Below are 18,195 nucleotides of genomic sequence, written 5' to 3'. Positions count from 1 at the left end.
TTTTCTCGAGTTTTCATGTTTTTTTCTTATTTCATCTTGGCCTGAGCTTGTATGTTAGATTAAGTTATTTTCAAGGCAACACACTTCATAATTGTAACCATACACACTTTTAGTAAATTCTCATTCTCATTCCATCAATCCCATTTCGTCCAACCAAATGTGCCCTAGAGGTCGTTTCATTATTTTTAGAAACTTTGATCCCTTTTCTATCATTTTCAAAAATTAAGTGAACTTTTTTCAATTTTAAAAAATAATATAGGTTTAATTTTTGAAACATGGGGACTTATAACCCCAACTGGTGATTCCTCAACGAAAATGTGTTGTACATTTAGGAATGGGAACTAACATCAAGTCAAGTGGCATAGATACACAAGCAAGCAAGAACAGTGAGTTAACCATTTGAATTGAGACAACCTTTTCCTCATTATATATATATATATATATATGTAAAGCATACAGGTTGCAATGCAGATTTAATTTGTACATAATCTCTGCACAGAATCTGCAGAAGCAGTTAAAAGAAAAAAAAAAACAATTCACAGTAAAGCAACATTTTGATGCTCCAAACAAGTGCTTAAGCAGATAGCATAAGAGATTATGTAGTAGACATGTGATAATTAATGAAAAACTAGATAAATGGAGGCATCTTGTGCTCTGTTTTATTCAGATCTAAGATAACAACTTACAGCAATGAATGTTTTCGCTTTCCAATCAAAAGAAGAAAAGAGTACATTCAATTCTATGCAAAAGAAGAAAAGAGTACATTCAATTACTAACAACAGCACCTCTTCTGTTCATCTTTGGAGATTAAGTCCACAAATCAAAATAAAGTTTCCCATCTTCCAGCTCTATCTCAGTGCTTAGAAACTACCTCCTAATTTAACTCTCATAAACGGTAGATCTCTTGGTAAGATTTGACCCTAAAGAGGATTGACAGAAAAAAAACCCTTTTACCATTTCTATTCATTAATGGCAATGAAGCTTTATCAAGGATTCTGGTTAGAGGAGAAGAAAAAGGGCACATTGAAGGTGTTAAGCTATTGAGGGACAATTGTCCTATTAATCATTCGATGCTGTAATTGATTTACTAATCTTTTGAAGGGACAACATAGAAAATGTGAAACTAGTTCAAGAAACTCTTGGGACAAGCGAGGTGGTTAACAAGGAGAAGTCTGCTATGTTTTGTTGCAAAAGTATTACATGAGAGCCATTAACTCATACACAACTCTGTTTAGTTAACTGTAATCAACATGAAAGCGAAAAAAAGAAAACCCAAATGTTCTATTCTAGTGTAACTAATGCGAGTTTCAAATTATACACCTATTCTCTTTGAAAAAGAAAAAGGTATTATACATGTTGCTTCGGGACTATGTTCAATCTTCTAAACAAGTAAGAAAACAAAAGATAATGAAAACAATAATAGAATCATTATTATTTTATAACACTGCATGATTTTGAATGATAGTACATGATTTCAGCACTTGCAAATGTTTTTTTCCCACAAGAATCAAGCATATTAATCATGAATTAGTTACTAAAAAGATTAAAATCGCATAATAAATCAAGATAGCTATACTTGAAGCTTCTCCGAGGCTTTGAATTCCATAAGATAGCTATATTTTGAATGATAATACATGATTTAAATATTCTTTCCTATAGGTGCATGATATTAGAAAAATAGTGATTAAAACAGATTAGTACTTATTTCAAAATTTGAGATAATTTTCTCTTTCGGTTGGCCACAAAGTTTGGGCTTCTAATGACCCTTGAGATCGTTGAAACATGTCCTCCAACCTCAAAATGTCATGTAGAGGGTGTGTACTATTTTTCTGTGATTTGCATAAGCACCTAAAAGGACCAAAATGCCCTTAAGAGTGTGCTGCCTGAATTTTCCATGTAGCAGCATTTTTTAATCCCTTTGTAGCCTCTTTGGTCCCCTTCTTTCCCATACAAACTTTTTTAGTTTTTCTAGACCTTGGCACACCAATCTACTTTCCAAGGTTTTTCCAATGAGAGTGAACTGACCAAGAAACCCCTAGAAGTGCTGCTGGAGCATAACCAGGTTTAGGAAAAAATTCTGCTCTGTTAGCCACTTTAACCCATTATCAGACTCTTAGAATTTTATAGGTTTGGCACTTAATATTAAGCATTTTGGAGTCATTTCCCATTTTTTAATATTTTTTTATCCTACATTAATGACCATTTTACCCTTGGGAGTGGCCACTAAAGCATTTTGGAGTCATTTCAGCATAACTATGCTCTGGCAGCAAACCTGAAAATGTGTAGTACATTTAGGAATGGGAACTAACATCAAATCAAATGGCATAGACATATAATAGAATGCAGAGATAAATGTATCTCAAGGAGGCTGTGTTTCAGTAGATGGATGCCATCATATTCACGGTAAAGAAACATTTTGATGCTCCAAACAAGTGCCAAGGCATGGCCAAGCTGGCAACTAACATTTTATTGAGGCCAAACTTGGCCTAAGTGTCACGTGTCGTTTTAGGGAATATCAAGTTTCTTCTCTAGTTAGTGCTTACCAAAAAAAAAGATGGTTTCTCAAATGAAACTATTGATGTGGTCTACCATATAGTCTACCACCCCAAACTAGATAAATGGAGGCATCTTGTGCTCTGTTTTATTCAGATCACAGATAACAACTTACAGCAATGAATGTTTTCGCTTTACAATCAAAAGAAGAAAAGAGTACATTCAATTACTAACAACTGAACCTCTTCTGTTCATCATCCGAGATTAAGTCCACAAATCAAAATAAAGTCCCCCATCTTCGAGATCTCTCCCTGTGAATGAAATCTGAGGAAACTGAACTTGGGATCCCTCCGTGTCCTCAAACTCATTCCAACTCGGATCATCAATAAATTCGAGAGATTTGTTGCTATCTTGGGCTCGTTGATTGTCCAACGTCGAATAGCAGCCCGATGCATATTCTTGCTCATTTAACCCAAAATATTCTTGCGCATTTGCCCAACAGCATTGCCGATCGGATCCCATGTTCAGTTGAGAAGAAGCATTACAGACTTTATCATATGGTGAATCCTGTTGTGTTTGAGACTGCTGATCCTCCTCACGTTCTTGCCAATGTCCGGATGCATGGTCTAACGTCGAATGGCATCCCGATGCATATTCTTGCTCATTTAACCCAAAATATTTTTGCACATTTGCCCAACAGCATTGCCCATCGGATCCCATGTTCAGCTGAGAAGAAGCATTACAGACTTTATCATATGGTGAATCCTGTTGTGTTTGAGACTGCTGATCCTCCTCACGTTCTTGCCGATGTCCCGATGCATGGTCTAATATCGAATGGCATCCCAATGCATATTCTTGCCCAGTCCCTTTTCCCCCATTGTACCGTATGCCGCATACTACCCATTCTTGGAACTGTGCAAAAAAACATATAAACTCAGTCAAGAAGTACAGTCATATACATAAAAACGTGCTCATAACTAAAATGAACAGATAATAAACACTAAAAATTAAGGGCAGACTGCTTCTAAAGCATAAAAATAATGACATCTGAGGGCATAACGATCCCTGTTTTCCTTTCCATGAACAGAACGGGCCTCTTATATAAAATGTTTCTAATCTAAGTTTCAAATACAGATAACTTAATTGTTCCTTACTGTTGGATGCGACAGCTTGTATTCATGCATTATCCAATCTGTTTTGACGCACTCCCTACGGTCATACTTTTGGTCCTTGTAGGTACAAAACTTGAGAGTCTTCTTAAAACCAATTATATGACCTCTCTTATTATGGATTGGCTTATCACCAGTGATGGCCTTCCACCATCCTCCACGACTGGAATTTCCATCGCTTTTAAGGTGCCGTTTGGGGTTCTTTGCGGTTTCAAATTTAGATTTAGACTTTTTCTCCCGTCTCACAAAATAGTACGTCTCATACTGATCCATTCCATAATTATGACCACCTGTTGTACGAAAGAGCAGCCATAAATATGATACATGTTCACAATATATATACACAGATAATTAAGAAAGAAAGCAAAGGATTGGAGACATACTTGCGTAGAACCACGGTTGGTGATCGTAGACATCTATCTCCACGATGGCATTGTTGGGCAATGGAAGATTGTGAAGCTTTCTAGTCAAGAATTCTTGCAAAATTTTGATGAGAAACAAGGAGGAAAACAAGGAGATTGGAGAAATTGGACAAAAGCTCGATACTTTATTCCATCTGCTACAATCCATATATAAACTCTATCAAACAGAATGCAACAGAAAAATAGGGACATGACCAACAATACGGCCCACAATAAAGGAACATGGAATCTGGCTGTTATCACCAGCCAACTAAATGCGGAACATGGAATATGGTTATTATCACCAGCCAAGTAAATGTGATAATCAAGGAAATAACATAGAACATGGCAATTATCCCAGCAGTAATTTATTTAATTGCAACTAGCTTGACTAAGTCCACTGCAAGTAAGTCTGTCTGTCTTCCATGTCTTCTCTGTTTCAAGTGCTGCTTGGCGTGACACATAACATTCCCACCCCCTTGCAAAAATCCTTGTCCTCAAGGATTAAAGTCAGGATAGGTCCGGAGAAGACGTCTCTGATTTTCCCAAGTAGCATCTTCCACTAGAGCCCCAACCCACTTAACTAACACCTCTTCTTTGGGACGGTAGCACCCCTGCTAGATTATGTGGCTGGCTAGGATAGATTCCGGCTGGGAAATGAGGGTGGCATCTTCAGTAACCAGAGGAAGTTGAGCGGAAACTGGCAAGTGACCTAGATGGCGCTTGAGGAGACTGACATGAAAAACATCATGGATTTGTGACCCACTTGGAAGCTCTAACCTGTACGCCACTGAGCCAATTTGAGCTGTGATTTTGTATGGCCCAAAATATCGAGGGGATAGTTTGAGTGAACACCAAAACACCACAGACTGTACAGTCTGGGATTCGTTGAAGAAGAAGAAAACAGAGAGAGAGAGAGAGAGAAGCAAGTTTTTGCAGCAATGGCGGGCAAGGGATTCTCAGTGGATTAATCGGACAGAAGAACAAAGGAAGGAAGGAGACAAAACGGTGAGGCGCTGGAAAATCAGGAACACACAAAGGCAGCGATGACTTTCCGAATAATCCCGTGCACCCAGCGCACTTACCGGAAATTTTGGATCTCCCTCACGCATGCACAACATACTGGAATTAAAGGGGAGAGAAGAACGCACGCAGCACTGGAAAATAAAGCAGAGAGAGAGAGAATGGGAAACATGTGCATCCCACGCACTAAAGCAGGTTGAGCTAGTAGTATTTTCTTATTTTCAGATGGTATTTTTATTGGATTATTTGAACAAGATATATGGGATGTCTAATTAAAGATATCGAATAACTAACTAATTCAAAATCGAAAACAAGATATTGGATTAGGATTGATGTTGTAAAATCTTGAGGACAAATCAAAACCATAACATGTGTATTATTTGATTAGGATTTGATGAGATCCAACGCAAAAAAGGATTTGGATAAATGCCAAGAGGCTTTAAATACCAGGTTAAAGCAGGAAATAAACACCAAACCAATAATTGTGAGAAAGCTACAAGAAATCTAAACCGGAAAAACACTTATGAGTGCTCGCCAACCCTAGTAAGAGATCTGAAAGTATAGATATATATATTTGAGATTAACCTATTATAAATTATATATATAGCAAAAGAAAACTAACCTCATTAGAATTATAATACATGATAGTTGTTCTTGAACAGAGTTACAAAGACGAGAGAGACAGCCTTTTTTGATCCATCGCTCAACTCTCTCTCTTTGCGAACAAACGAGAATACATAACAAGATGATGACGGATGTCGTCGTTGTCATCTTCTTCTTCTCCTTCTTCGCTGCTGCCCCCTGGTGTTGTATTCAAACCAACGGAGAGAGAAATTTTGCAGGAATTCTTGACAAGAAAGGTTCACAATCTTCCACTGCCCAACAATGCCATCGTGGAGATGGATGTCTACGATCACCAACCCTGATTGTACAACCTTGAGAGTGTTCACAATATCTAAGGAAAACACATTTATTTCCTTTTGGTCCTAACTTTCCAAATTCAGATTTGGTGTTATGGACATAGGCTACACAGCCCCAAGGCTTTAGATTGATCAAATTTGGCTTCCTTTTAGTCCATAACTCATAAGGAGTAGAAGATACTGGTTTGTAGGGCATCCGATTGAGCACATATGTTGTTGCTAGCGACGTATCTCCCCAATAAGACATATCTAAGTTAGCTTGAGCCATCATAGATCTCACCATGTCTAAGAGAGTGCGATTCTTCCTTTCGACCACTCCATTTTGTTGGGGTGTATTAGGAATAGTAAGCTGCCTTTTTATTCCTTTTTGCTCACAGAACCCCTTAAACAAATTAAACAAATACTCACCTCCACGATCTATCCTTAGACATTTGATCGTAGTATTAAGTTGATTCTCAACCAATGGCACATAAGCCAAGAAGCAACTTATTGCTTCACCTTTAAACTTTAACAAGTACACATGTGTATAGCAAGTATAGTCATCAGTGAATGTGAGGAAATATCTAAACCCTTGTCTAGATATCACATTCAAGGGACCACATGTCAGAATGTACTAGAGCTAATGGAAACTAAGCTCGGGACCCTTTCCCAAATGGTTTCCTACTCATCTTTCCAGCAAGACAATATTCACATGTAGGAAGAGATACATTTCTCAAAAAACCAAGTAAGCCTTCTTTGGCTAACCTCTTCATTCTTGATTCTCCTACATGCCCTAATCTTGAATGCCATAAATATTCATCTTGTCTTTCAGCTATAAGACAATGAGTGTTTGAATTTTCATTTGAAGAATTCAAAATAAAGAAACCATCATGTAAGAAACCAGAACCAACAAACTTTTTATTTGAAAATAAATCAACTTTATTTCCATGAAATGTTAATTTAAAACCAAGATACAAAAGACAAGATACAGAAATCAAGTTTCTTCTAATCTGAGGTACATAGAGTACATCTACTAAATGGAGACAATGTCCATCCTTTATCGAAATTTCACAAATCCAGATTCCTTGTACTTCAAGTCGTGCATTATTTCCAATATATACCCACTTGGTATTTGGTGGAATCTTCCTGAAATGCACGAACAACTCACGATCTTTTACGATGTGACTGGTTGCTCCTGAATCTAGAACCCATCCTGAGTTAGAATCAGCCATGAAAGTACGTGATGCAACTAATGCATCAAATGTAAAAGGAGTAGAGTGTACCTTTGATATAGTGCAATCACATGCAAAGTGACCCTTTTGGCCATAGCTGAAGCACTAGATTTTCTTGGGATCCTTTCCCTTCTTGTCTTTGCCCTTCTTTACAGACAACTTTCCATTCATTCTTTTTCCTTTCTTGAAACCTTTGGTTCTTCTTTCTTTTAGAAGTATTACCTTGGGCTACAAAAGCTTTAGGATTTGTAATATCCATCACTTCTGCTTCCAAAAGCAAATGACGGGCAATATCCTCAAGGATCTTAATTTCAGTATTGTGTCACAAATTGATCTTTATCAAATGCCACTCACTATCGAGAAGTGAACAAATGACAGCCTGCACTTGTTGTTCATCAGTTAGAGTATGTCCCATAGCCTTTAATCCAATGATCATTTTGGACATCTCTCTTAGATGTCTTCCCATTGTATGATCAGGCTTTTTCATATAATTCTCAAATTTGAGAATTAGTGCTCTTTGCCTCTCTAGAGAGATGCTACCAAACTTTTCTTTAGCCTTATCCCATATGGCTTTGGCTTATTCAAGCACAACGAAATCCACCATGATGTCATCAATCATTGCACTTAGCAAAGTGATTCTTGCCATGGTATCTTTCTTTTTGAAATTGACATAATCCATCTTTTGCTAGGGCATTGCCTTATCACCAGGATCTATCATGGTTTCAGTGATCATTTCAAGGGTTTCTTGCTTAGTTAGTATGAATTGAACCTTTTGTTGCCATATAGCATAATTGTCACCATCAAGCTTCAAATCTTTATTGAGCTCGACAATTATGCCCTTAGTAGCATTAGCCATCTACATGAACATGCACCCATTAGCAACTTGCCCATAACTTTTTATTCAAAGCATTATATTAAACAACCAATCAAATAACATACATACTCAATCCAAAAGTATGTTTTTATCATACAATCAAAACCTCATATGCATGCATGTGATCAGCGTGTTTAATATAATCTGTGAATGATAATACAGCCTTCGTTTTTCTTTTTAATATTTACGATGATCGTAGCTTGTTGTAGATCCTAGGTATGATAATCAGTTATAACTGTAGATCAATACCGAGAATAATCAGCCTATTGACTCAAGGGTCAATCACAACTTGCCGTAGATCCAATGTATGATAATCAGTCAACTGTAGATCAATACCAAGGATAATCAACCTATTGACTTAAGTCAGGGTCTTACCGATAGGTCCGATACAAAGATCAGCCTAGCCCTCTTGAGTCACCTTTCTTTAAGCATGGATTTTCATATTAAAAACAACCACATATATATGATACATCATAGTAACAGAATAACATGTATCATAAAATTGAAACAATTAAGTAAGAATATGAATTCATAAAATTGCTTTAGTCATGGCCAAATAAAATGACACAAAAGAAAGGTAGAAGAGAGAAAATGGCACAAAACCTTGGCTTTGATACCACTAAAAGATTTCTTACAATAAAATAGCAGAATAGAAATCTTACTTGAAAAAATTCCAAGATAGATAACTCTACCTTTTAAATGCTAGGATCGATTTGATGTAAAAACACAACTCCACACCAAAGGCAATTTGATTACCAACTTAAAGAAGTAGCAACCAAAATACTTTCACAACCCAATATGCCTTCCTTGCTAGTCTCTTACTCTTCTCACTAGAAGAATACTTGTATAATCTTTCAATCCTCCTCTCTTACCTTTTACTTTGTAATATACAAATAAAAGGCTCTCAAATTAATGCCTTGGATGAAATGGGTGGTGTTCTATTTATATTTGAGTGCCACCCCTTCCCAAAGGACTTGTCTCTGGAGAAAGGGTGCATGGAACCTTCCAAGTAACCACCCATAACCAACTTAGTGTGAAAGGATGTGTGGTGACCTTAGTGTAACCACCCATAACCAACTTGGTATAACCACCCATAATGGTGACCTTTAATCCATAAGGAAGAGAGAGAGATTTATGTGTTGCCATGTGTCAGCACGTGGTTAAGTCACATGTCAATTGGCTAGTAGTCCAGACATACTTGCGTACAACCAGAGTTGGTGATCGTAAGCATCCATCTCCATGATGGTATTATTGGGCAGTGAAAGATTGTGAACCTTTTTTGTCAAGAATTCCTGCAAAATTTCTCTCTCCGTTGATTTGAATACAACACCAGGGAACAACAACGAAGAAGAAGAAGAAGCCAACGATGATGACGACATTTGTCGTCGTCATCTTGTTGTGTATTCTCGTTTGTCCACAACGAGAGAAAGTTGAGCGATGGATCAAAAAGGGTTATCTCTCTCGTCTCTGTAACTCTGTTCAAGAACAACTATCATGTATTATAATTCTGATGAGGTTGATTTGCTTTTGCTATATATAAATATATATATATATATAATTTATAATAGGTTAATCTCAAAAATATATATATCCATACTTTCAGATCTCTTACTGGGGTTGACGGGCACTCGTAAGTGTTTTTCCGCTTCAGATTTCTTGTAGCTTTCTCACAATTATTGGTTTGGTGTTTATTTTCTGCTCTAACCTGGTATTTATAAGCCTCTTGGTTGGCATAATCCAAATCCTTTTTTGCGTTGGATCTCATCAAATCCTAATCAAATAATACGCATGTTATGGTTTTGATTTATCCTCGAGATTTTACAACATCAATCCTAATCCAATATCTTGTTTTCAATTTTGAATTAGTTAGTTATCCGATATCTTTAATTAGACATCCCACATATCTTATTCAAATAATCCAATAAAAATACAACCAGAAAACAAGAAAATACTACTAGCTCAACCTAGTGTTTACCAATTCAGAAAACCAAAGAAAATATTATGCATAGTGTGTCCACAATATATTATAGACATATAATAGATTAATCTTTTATTTTTAAATTAATCAATACTCGAGTTCAAGACTAAAACAACAAGTGTCCATTTATTATTCGTGTTTCAAAAAATTATTTTCTAAATCTGAAATTAAATAAATCACTATTCAGTGCATAAATTTGAGAAATTGCTTTAAAAAATGTGTACTTAATAATCTTTTATTTTTAAATTAATCGATACTCTCAAGTCTGAAACAATTACAAGTGCCCATTTATTGTTCGAGTTTCGAAAAATTATTTTCTAAATCTAAAATCAAATAAATCACTATTCAGTGCATTAATTTGACAAACTACTTTAGAAATTGTGTACTCAAAACATTTCAATTTTAAAAATAATAATAAAAGGTAGGGAGCGACGAAATACTTGGAGGAGCATAGATCCGGAGATTCCCATTCGAACTGCTGCTGAATCCATGGGCATGGGCAGACATCCCAGGTGATTCTTCTTGGCTTAGCTTGGCCAGTAACCAGTCGTTTTGGCTTTTGACCAATAGAACGAGGGGAATTTTGTCGCCCGAAGGCAGTTGCGGAGGATGCTGTCATGGAAAAGGATAGGGTCATATTGGTTTCAAAGACAATTCTCTCCAAAAACTTAAAATTAAATGAATCAACAGTGTCATTAAATTTTAAGGAAAAGAGGAAAACAAACCTGGAAGGAACAGGATTGCTCTCTGGCAAACTACAGCAAAGTAGCTCACCTGTGGAACCAAGATTTCATTTCCAACACAATGTGCGATTTGATCAGAACTTTTAATCCGACTAGAAAAAAAAAAGTTTCACTCAATAGCAAGTATGAGAGAGAAGAAACCTACAAATAACATCAGCCATGGAAGGCAACTTCAAGAAGCTTATTCCGCCACCAGGACTCAGATTTCACCCAAGGGATCGCCAGGCTTTGAAGCATTATCTCTCCATCGAAGAATCAACAGACACCACCTCCAACCTGGGCACATCGTGAGCCGGATTCTGCTTCCAACAGATCCGCCGTCAGCCACGCCTGCCGCTCGCCCAGCCTTGCCAATCACATGGCCTCTGCCTGGTTCAGCCACGCCGTGCCATGCCTTGCGAACGGTTGCTGCTCGCTTGGCTGCTGCTTCAGCCTTGCGGCTTCCGCCTCTCTGGCCTTCTGCCTTCTCCGCCGCACCAATCCTCCATCTCTTCTCGATTCTCCTCAACCCTAGTCTTTTATCTCTATCGAGAATCTCTCTTTTTAATATTAATTCTTATAATAATATTAATTTTCAATTAATTCATAATTTTAATTTTAAATTTTATATTTATATTATTAATTAATTTATGATATCTATCTTCTTTAAAACCAGATTTTTAAAATTTATTTCCTTTATTCGTTTCTTACAAAAAAATTAAATTATATAAAATTCATATAATCTCATATTTAAATAGAAAAAATAGTATAAAAGTTAAATAAAAATATGTATAAAATTAAACCATATCTTAATGTAATATCTAAATTTTTATAAAGAGACAAATTAATAAGAGGGAAAACAAAATCTATGTGAAAATATGATTGTGATAAAGAGGGATTATCCTAAACTAAACTTAATTAAGTTTATGATAAGTAAGGAAACATTATTTATATATAAATATATATATTATTGAATGAGAATTTGAGAAGGATTATGATTGACTCTAAAGAATAATTGAGAGAAAAACTAAAAATATATATGGATATTATGTTAATACGATGTCAGAAGGATAAAGATTATCAACTCTTTAACCATTTGGCTATTTTCATTGTGTTACGGCGCAAACGAGGGTTATACTTCCTCAAACTCCATTTATTGTACCTTAGAGACATGTTCGTCTTTCCCCTAATGGATCATTTTGTTATGCCTTCAAATTTTTTGCCACCTGCTCAACACGTCGAGCTCTGCCCTTGTATAGCTACCCATCCACACTTTAGTGAAGGATCTCATTTCGATGTCAGTGCGAAGCCATGAATCCTTGAAAAATTGGTTTGCCCACCAAGCCAGGTGGACGTGCAAGAATGACATTACTTTTCCTTTCAACTTAAAAGTCAAAGCAAAAAGTGGAGGGTTTAATTCGTGTCATAGATTTTTCAAAATGTCCACTTGGAGGTGTTTTTAATGAATAAATGCAAGTAGGCATATTTTTTCCAAGAATAATTACAAATAAATAGTAAATGAATGAATAATTAAATAATTTGTGTAAGGACTGGATCGTCCGGGCCCAATCTCGGTCCGTCTCTCTTGCCCCGATCTCGAGTCATCTCTCTTACCCTGATCTCGGCTCATCCCTCTGGCCCAATCTTGACCCATCTCTTGGTCCGGCGCTAATCTGCCACAACATCATTGCAGCCTCCATTGGGTGTCTGCGCAGCAGCGTTAGATCTCATTCTCATTAATAGCGAATTCTATCCATATTAATGAGGGTCCCGCCGCCACTATGCTGCTACCTGGGAACCTCCACCGGTGCCGGATACTCAGTCACATCATTTGAAAACACACGACACATGCATGCAGAAGGATATCTCGTCTTCTTATATTAGCCAACTCTTTATAGAGCCAAGGTATGTTATGTCCTCTGACTTATTGATATGCTGCATTTTCCTTTCTCTCTTACTCACTCGAGTGTCGGAGTGCTTGTAGGTGCCAACGGTCCCCTGATGGACCCGTCGCCGGAGCCCGTGCCCTACCATTTCTCGATCCTGTCTTCGACCACTCCCTTTGATTAGGAAAGAACATCTGACGCCCAATGTGGGGCCCGATAAAACTTACCTACTCCATAATTTCACTGGAGTCTTTCAAGCTAACCCCATTGTTGTACTATGGTGCAAACTAAAAGCATCCCCACCCAAGGGCCAAACGACACGCACCACCATCCAGCCACTCATGCCCTTAGTCGCATTGGCCCACCCCTAGCCAGTTAAGTGGCTGAGGTTGTTGACACCATTTATGGAGGCTTTGTGTACGGAGAGCCGAGCTTGACGCAAGAGCGACACCCCTCGCATGGTAATGTTAATAGACAATACCAGGAAGAAGTTGAGAAGAATGGTTTGACACCCTACAATCTGCTTCACGGACAAAGACTTCGAAGGCGTCGATCCGAACCTCGATGATCTCGTGGTAGTCTCGATCGTCGTCGCAAGCTTTTTGGTAAAAAAGGTCCTGGTAGACCAAGGCAGCTCGACCAACCTGTTATACCTACCAACCTTAAGAAGGATGGGTATCCCTAAAAGGGAGGTAAGACCATTTCACAAGAACTTGATTGGTTTCTCGGGAGAACAGGTAGGCGTCAGGGGTTACATCGACTTGTTTACCTCATTCGGGACGACTCCCCTAGTCAAAACCATCACCATCCAATACCTGGTTTTGGATTGCTAGACACCATACAATGCGCTCCTCAACCGACCCTCTCTTAACACCTTGGGCACAATAGTATCCATCCCCCATCTGGCCATGAAATTTCTAATATCAAACACCAAGGTTGGGGTCGTCCATGCCGACCAAAAAGAGACCTGACAGTGCTACCACGACAGCCTCGAAACCCGAAACCCTGAACTTAGCAAGGACAAGAAGAGAAACGAAGCCCCCAGCGACGGCAACCAAGTAACAGGTGTCCACAGCCAGAGCCCACGTCACCATATGCATACGACCAAATTAGACCCACGAAGCGAACTCTCGGATAGGCATCCCTAGCCCACAAAAGAGCTCCACCTTGTAAGCTTGGGCCCTCGCCCAGAACAGGTCGTTCGCATCGGCTTTACGTTACCAAGTGAGCTGAAGGAAAAACTCATTAACATGCTCCCGTAGAATGCCGACCTTTTTGCTTGGACGCCTACTGACATGCCCGAAATAGATCCACTCGTCATCTGCCACAGGCTAGCAATGGATCCAGAGGCTAGACCCGTCGCCTAAAGAAAAAGAAAACAGGGAGAAGAAAGACGGTGAGCGGCCACTGAAGAAACAACCAAACTCTTGAAGGTCGAGTTCATCAGAGAAGTCCCATACACAATGTGGCTTACCAATGTGGTCATGGTGAAAAAATCCTTAGGGAAATGGAGAATGTGCGTCGACTTCACCGACCTAAATATGGCGTGCCCAAAGGATTCATACCCGTTACCTAACATCGACCGACTTGTAGACACGACTTCTAGGAAATCGGAGCATCCTAGTTAATCGCTAAGAGCGACTCCCAACTGATAACCAACCAAGTCAAGGACGAATTCCACACGAAAGAGCCACAACTTGGCATATACCTCCACAAGGTCAGAACCCTGGCCTGATCTTTTGATTATTTCCAAATTGAATATATCCCTAGGGAGCAAAACTCGCCAGCACTAACAAACCTGGCAATAACCAGGCGGTTATACAAGAGGCCTTGGAATTACCCACCATCGACTTTCTAAACATACAAACAGTGGAAGCGGAGCTGAAATTCTGGGGAACCCCTATCATTCGATTCCTATAAGAGGGAACACTCCCTGCCAACACCGAAGAAGCCAATAGGCTCAAAAGAACGGCTTGTTACTTTACCCTACTCTGGAACCAACTGTACCGAATAGGTTATTCCACGCCATTTCTCAAATGTGTCAACCCCAATCAGTCCACCTGCATTAAGACCGAGATACACGAAGGGGTATGTGAAAGCCACCTCGGCGGACGATTCTTAGCAGCAAAGGTGCTAAGAGCCGGATACTATTGGTCAACAATGAGGAGCAACTGCCTGACTTATCTAAGACACTACGACGAGTGCTAGATGTTCGCGAACGCACATCATTCCCCATCGGAGGAACTCCACAATCTCGGTAGCCCTTGACCATTTTACAAATGGCGGATAGACATCCTCAGACCCTTCTCGACCACAGCGATACAACTTAAGTTCATGGTAGTAGCAGTCGACTACTTCACAAAATGGATTGAGGTAGAGCCCCTGGTTATAATCATTGCCGAAAGAATTTAAAAATTCATTTGGAAGAATATCATTTGCCGATAAGACTTTCTTGGGGTACTAAGCTCGGACAACATCACCCCTAGACCAATGGCCAAGCCGAAGTAGCCAACAAAGTCATCTTGACAGGCTTAAAAAAGCAACTTGATGGCGTCAAACTTCCCATGGTGCTATGGTCACACCACACCAGAACTCATACCTCAACTGGGGAAACACCATTTCGACTCACTTACGGGTCAAAAGCCATGATTCCGATCCAGGTTGAAGAACCCAGCCCCAGGCGGCAGTATTTTCAGGAAGACACCAATAATGAAGAACAACGAATAGACCTCGACCTTATCTAGGAAATCCGAGACCAGGACTAAATCCATGAACAGGCTGCCAAGCAAAAGGCGACTTGGAAATACAACAAAGGAGTTCATCCCAAATGGTTTTAGGAAGGAGACCTGGTCCTAAGAAAGATTGAATGCCCAAGAAAACAACCCTCACAAGGAAAACTCGATGCCAACTAGGAAGGCCCTTACCGAGTCACTACCAACCTCGGTGGAGGAGCTTACCACTTGGCCGAACTCTCAAGAAGACCCTTGACTAGGTCATGGAATGCAGCTAGCCTTTGGAAATATTATAGCTAAGTGACTTTCTTCTTATATCATTCAAATAAATATACTTCCTCCTATTACTTATTAAAATCTTATACGGGTCCAGACCCAAAGTTTTTTCTTTTCTTATCACAGACCTCGAGTTACCTCGGTCTACCGCCTTTGGTCTCGAGTAATCTCGGCCTATCTCCAACAAAACTTTGTAACAAACAAGTCTCGATAGACCTCGAGTTACCTTGGTCTACTGCCTTTGGTCTCGAGTAACCTCAGCCTATCTCCAATAAAACTTTGTAACAAACAAATCCTGACGGACCTTAAGTAACCTTAGTCTGCCACCTTTGCCCTTGAGTAACCTTGGCCTATCTCCAACAAAGCTTTGTAACAAACAAGCTGCGGCAGACCTGGAGTTACCTCGGTCTACCGCCTTTGGCCTCGAGTAATCTCAGCCTATCTTCAACAAAGCTTTGTAACAAGCAAGCCCCGGCGAACCTCGAGTTATCTTGGTCTGCTTCCTTTGTCTTTGAGTAACTGATTGATGTAAAAAAAATGCAATATTTGTTATGTTTTTATTACCTCCTAATCCATTTGATCGACTTAAAATCTCCAGAATTGCTTGTTGCAGCCCAAAAGAAGGAAAAGAGATGAAAGAATGACTCATACTCTCCAAAAGCATGATTGAAAGAGGAATAAAAAGTCAAGAAATAAAAGTGTCCTAATGAAAGTCAAAGCCATTCGAATAAGTCTTCAAAGGTATTCAAATATGGAGCAAGACAGAAGAAAGCTGCTCAAACATTCGAATAAATCATTCAGACATTCGAATATGCAAGATATCGGGTATGTATTCAGATGAGTTTGGCCTAATTCGAATAAGAAGTAACAAAAATCAAGATCTGCAGATTGTGCATATTCGAATGAAATCCAAGTCATTTGAATGAGCCGAGCATAAGAAGAAATTCGGATGAGCATATCGTTTGGAAGCAGTGAAGACATATTCGAATGAAATCCAAGTCATTCGAATGAAGTTGAAGAAGAAAGTGTTGGAAATGTATGCCCTAAAGACACGTTTTTGTTTAATTTATGGTAATGATGTTTCTTTTATTCAGTTTATGGCACATATATTATTTGCATTTAATTGTTGGAAAGGTGTCCATGCTATTAAGTAAGTGATTCATGTGATGGGTCGTTCTTCACAGTTAGGCATGAATCATGGGTACTTAATAAGCAAGAAAATATAACTCTTGATCTTTTGATAGAACTGGGCATTCTATCATGATAAGATCATTGTGCAATAGATCCTAATGGAGGATGGCTTGCCTTAGCCAGTAAACAGTCCGTTTACTCTAATTGTACAAGCGCATTTGGAATGCGTAGAGTGGACCTGTGATAGAAGCTAATGACAAAGTACTAATTATCATGGAGCTAGTCTATCACTGCTACTACGTGGACGAGTACTCTAATACTTGAGTATTAGTTGGTGGTCTGGTGAACCTAGAGCTATATTCTTAGATTCATTGTAGGTGAGGTCTATCAAAGATCAATATCCTTTTGAGTTGGGAGTATGGTTTCTAATTAGCTAAGACAGACTAATACAAGATAGTTTCTGTGATTCACCCCCTTGTGATTGTCCAAGAATAATCGAATAATCCAGGGCCCTGGGAACGTGACTTATGAGTGTGTGCTTCTGGGTAGCTCCCAATGATAAGCAAGTACATTCGAGTAGTCACGGATTATTGGACTAGTGATCTAAGGATGGTAGAAGTCATTTAGAAAGGTGTTAGTACATTATTCCTTTCTAAATGATGGGTGTTACACAGAGGGGTATTTTCGTCATTACACTAGTAGGTCAAAGACATGGCATATGCAAAATTATTCGTGGGGTCAGTGTTACCATATGGTGATAGTTGGAACACTTAGAATGACAAAATATAGCTACTAGGTAGCAGGGATATTTTGGTCATTTTAGTAGCCGTGAATAATTTGTCTTTTGGTCCCCGGGGTAGCTCGATGTAACTCATGTATTTTTAATACATTTGGCTTGTTGGATGAATTACATTAAGAGAGAATTATTTTATTTAGAATGGTCCATTGGGCTAAAATAAAATAATAGTTCATAAGGGTTTTAATTAATTAATTGGGCTAACCCAATTAGGAAATTAATTAAAAGATTTGGCCCATTAGGGTTTGGCCCACTAGGGTTTTAACCCTAGGGTTCTCCCTATATATATCTCTCTTTAGTTGTTTTTTCGTCCAAGTCGTTTTTCATTCTTCTTCACCGAAGAGAGGCCACGAGTTCGAGTCATACTCCGGAAGATCGAAAGGGGGCGTGTGTGTTCTGATGCGACGGAGCCGAAGGCTAGCAGGGCAGCCGTCGTCTCCTCCACACGAAGAAGCACCCATCGCTCCATTCCGTCCGGTAATCCGCCGAAAAAGTAAGTCTCCTAGACTCTAACCAATACGAGGATCGTTTTATTTTTAAAACGCTTCCGTTGCATGCTTTTGATCCTCGTTCATGATCCTTC

The 18,195-nt window shown here is 38.9% G+C and overlaps 1 protein-coding gene across 5 annotated transcripts in view; it reads right to left on the bottom strand.

The window, feature by feature from the left end:
• LOC127789846 (uncharacterized) overlaps window positions 1-11,320 on the bottom strand; it is a 36,606-nt gene extending 25,286 nt beyond the window's left edge. The window contains exons 1-6 of one of the 5 annotated variants that reach the window (XM_052318875.1): window positions 10,958-11,320; window positions 10,795-10,843; window positions 10,510-10,681; window positions 4,046-4,221; window positions 3,648-3,952; window positions 2,612-3,405 (exon numbers count right to left, since the gene is read on the bottom strand). In XM_052318875.1, the coding sequence (XP_052174835.1) occupies window positions 2,758-3,405; window positions 3,648-3,952; window positions 4,046-4,221; window positions 10,510-10,681; window positions 10,795-10,843; window positions 10,958-10,966 (1,359 nt within the window). In that variant the 5' untranslated portion in view covers window positions 10,967-11,320 and the 3' untranslated portion in view covers window positions 2,612-2,757. Of the gene's footprint in view, window positions 1-2,611; window positions 3,406-3,647; window positions 3,953-4,045; window positions 4,844-10,509; window positions 10,682-10,794; window positions 10,844-10,957 lie in introns of those variants that run through there. The other 4 variants (XM_052318871.1, XM_052318872.1, XM_052318873.1 and 1 more) reach the window with 4 other exon arrangements.
• Between the last annotated feature and the right edge of the window lie 6,875 nt (window positions 11,321-18,195).

Source organism: Diospyros lotus, chromosome 14 (genome assembly GCF_014633365.1).
Source record: "Diospyros lotus cultivar Yz01 chromosome 14, ASM1463336v1, whole genome shotgun sequence".
NCBI classification, from domain to species: domain Eukaryota; kingdom Viridiplantae; phylum Streptophyta; class Magnoliopsida; order Ericales; family Ebenaceae; genus Diospyros; species Diospyros lotus.
The sequence above is the reverse complement of the archived record's forward strand: the minus strand, read 5'-3'. Positions and strand labels throughout refer to the sequence as shown.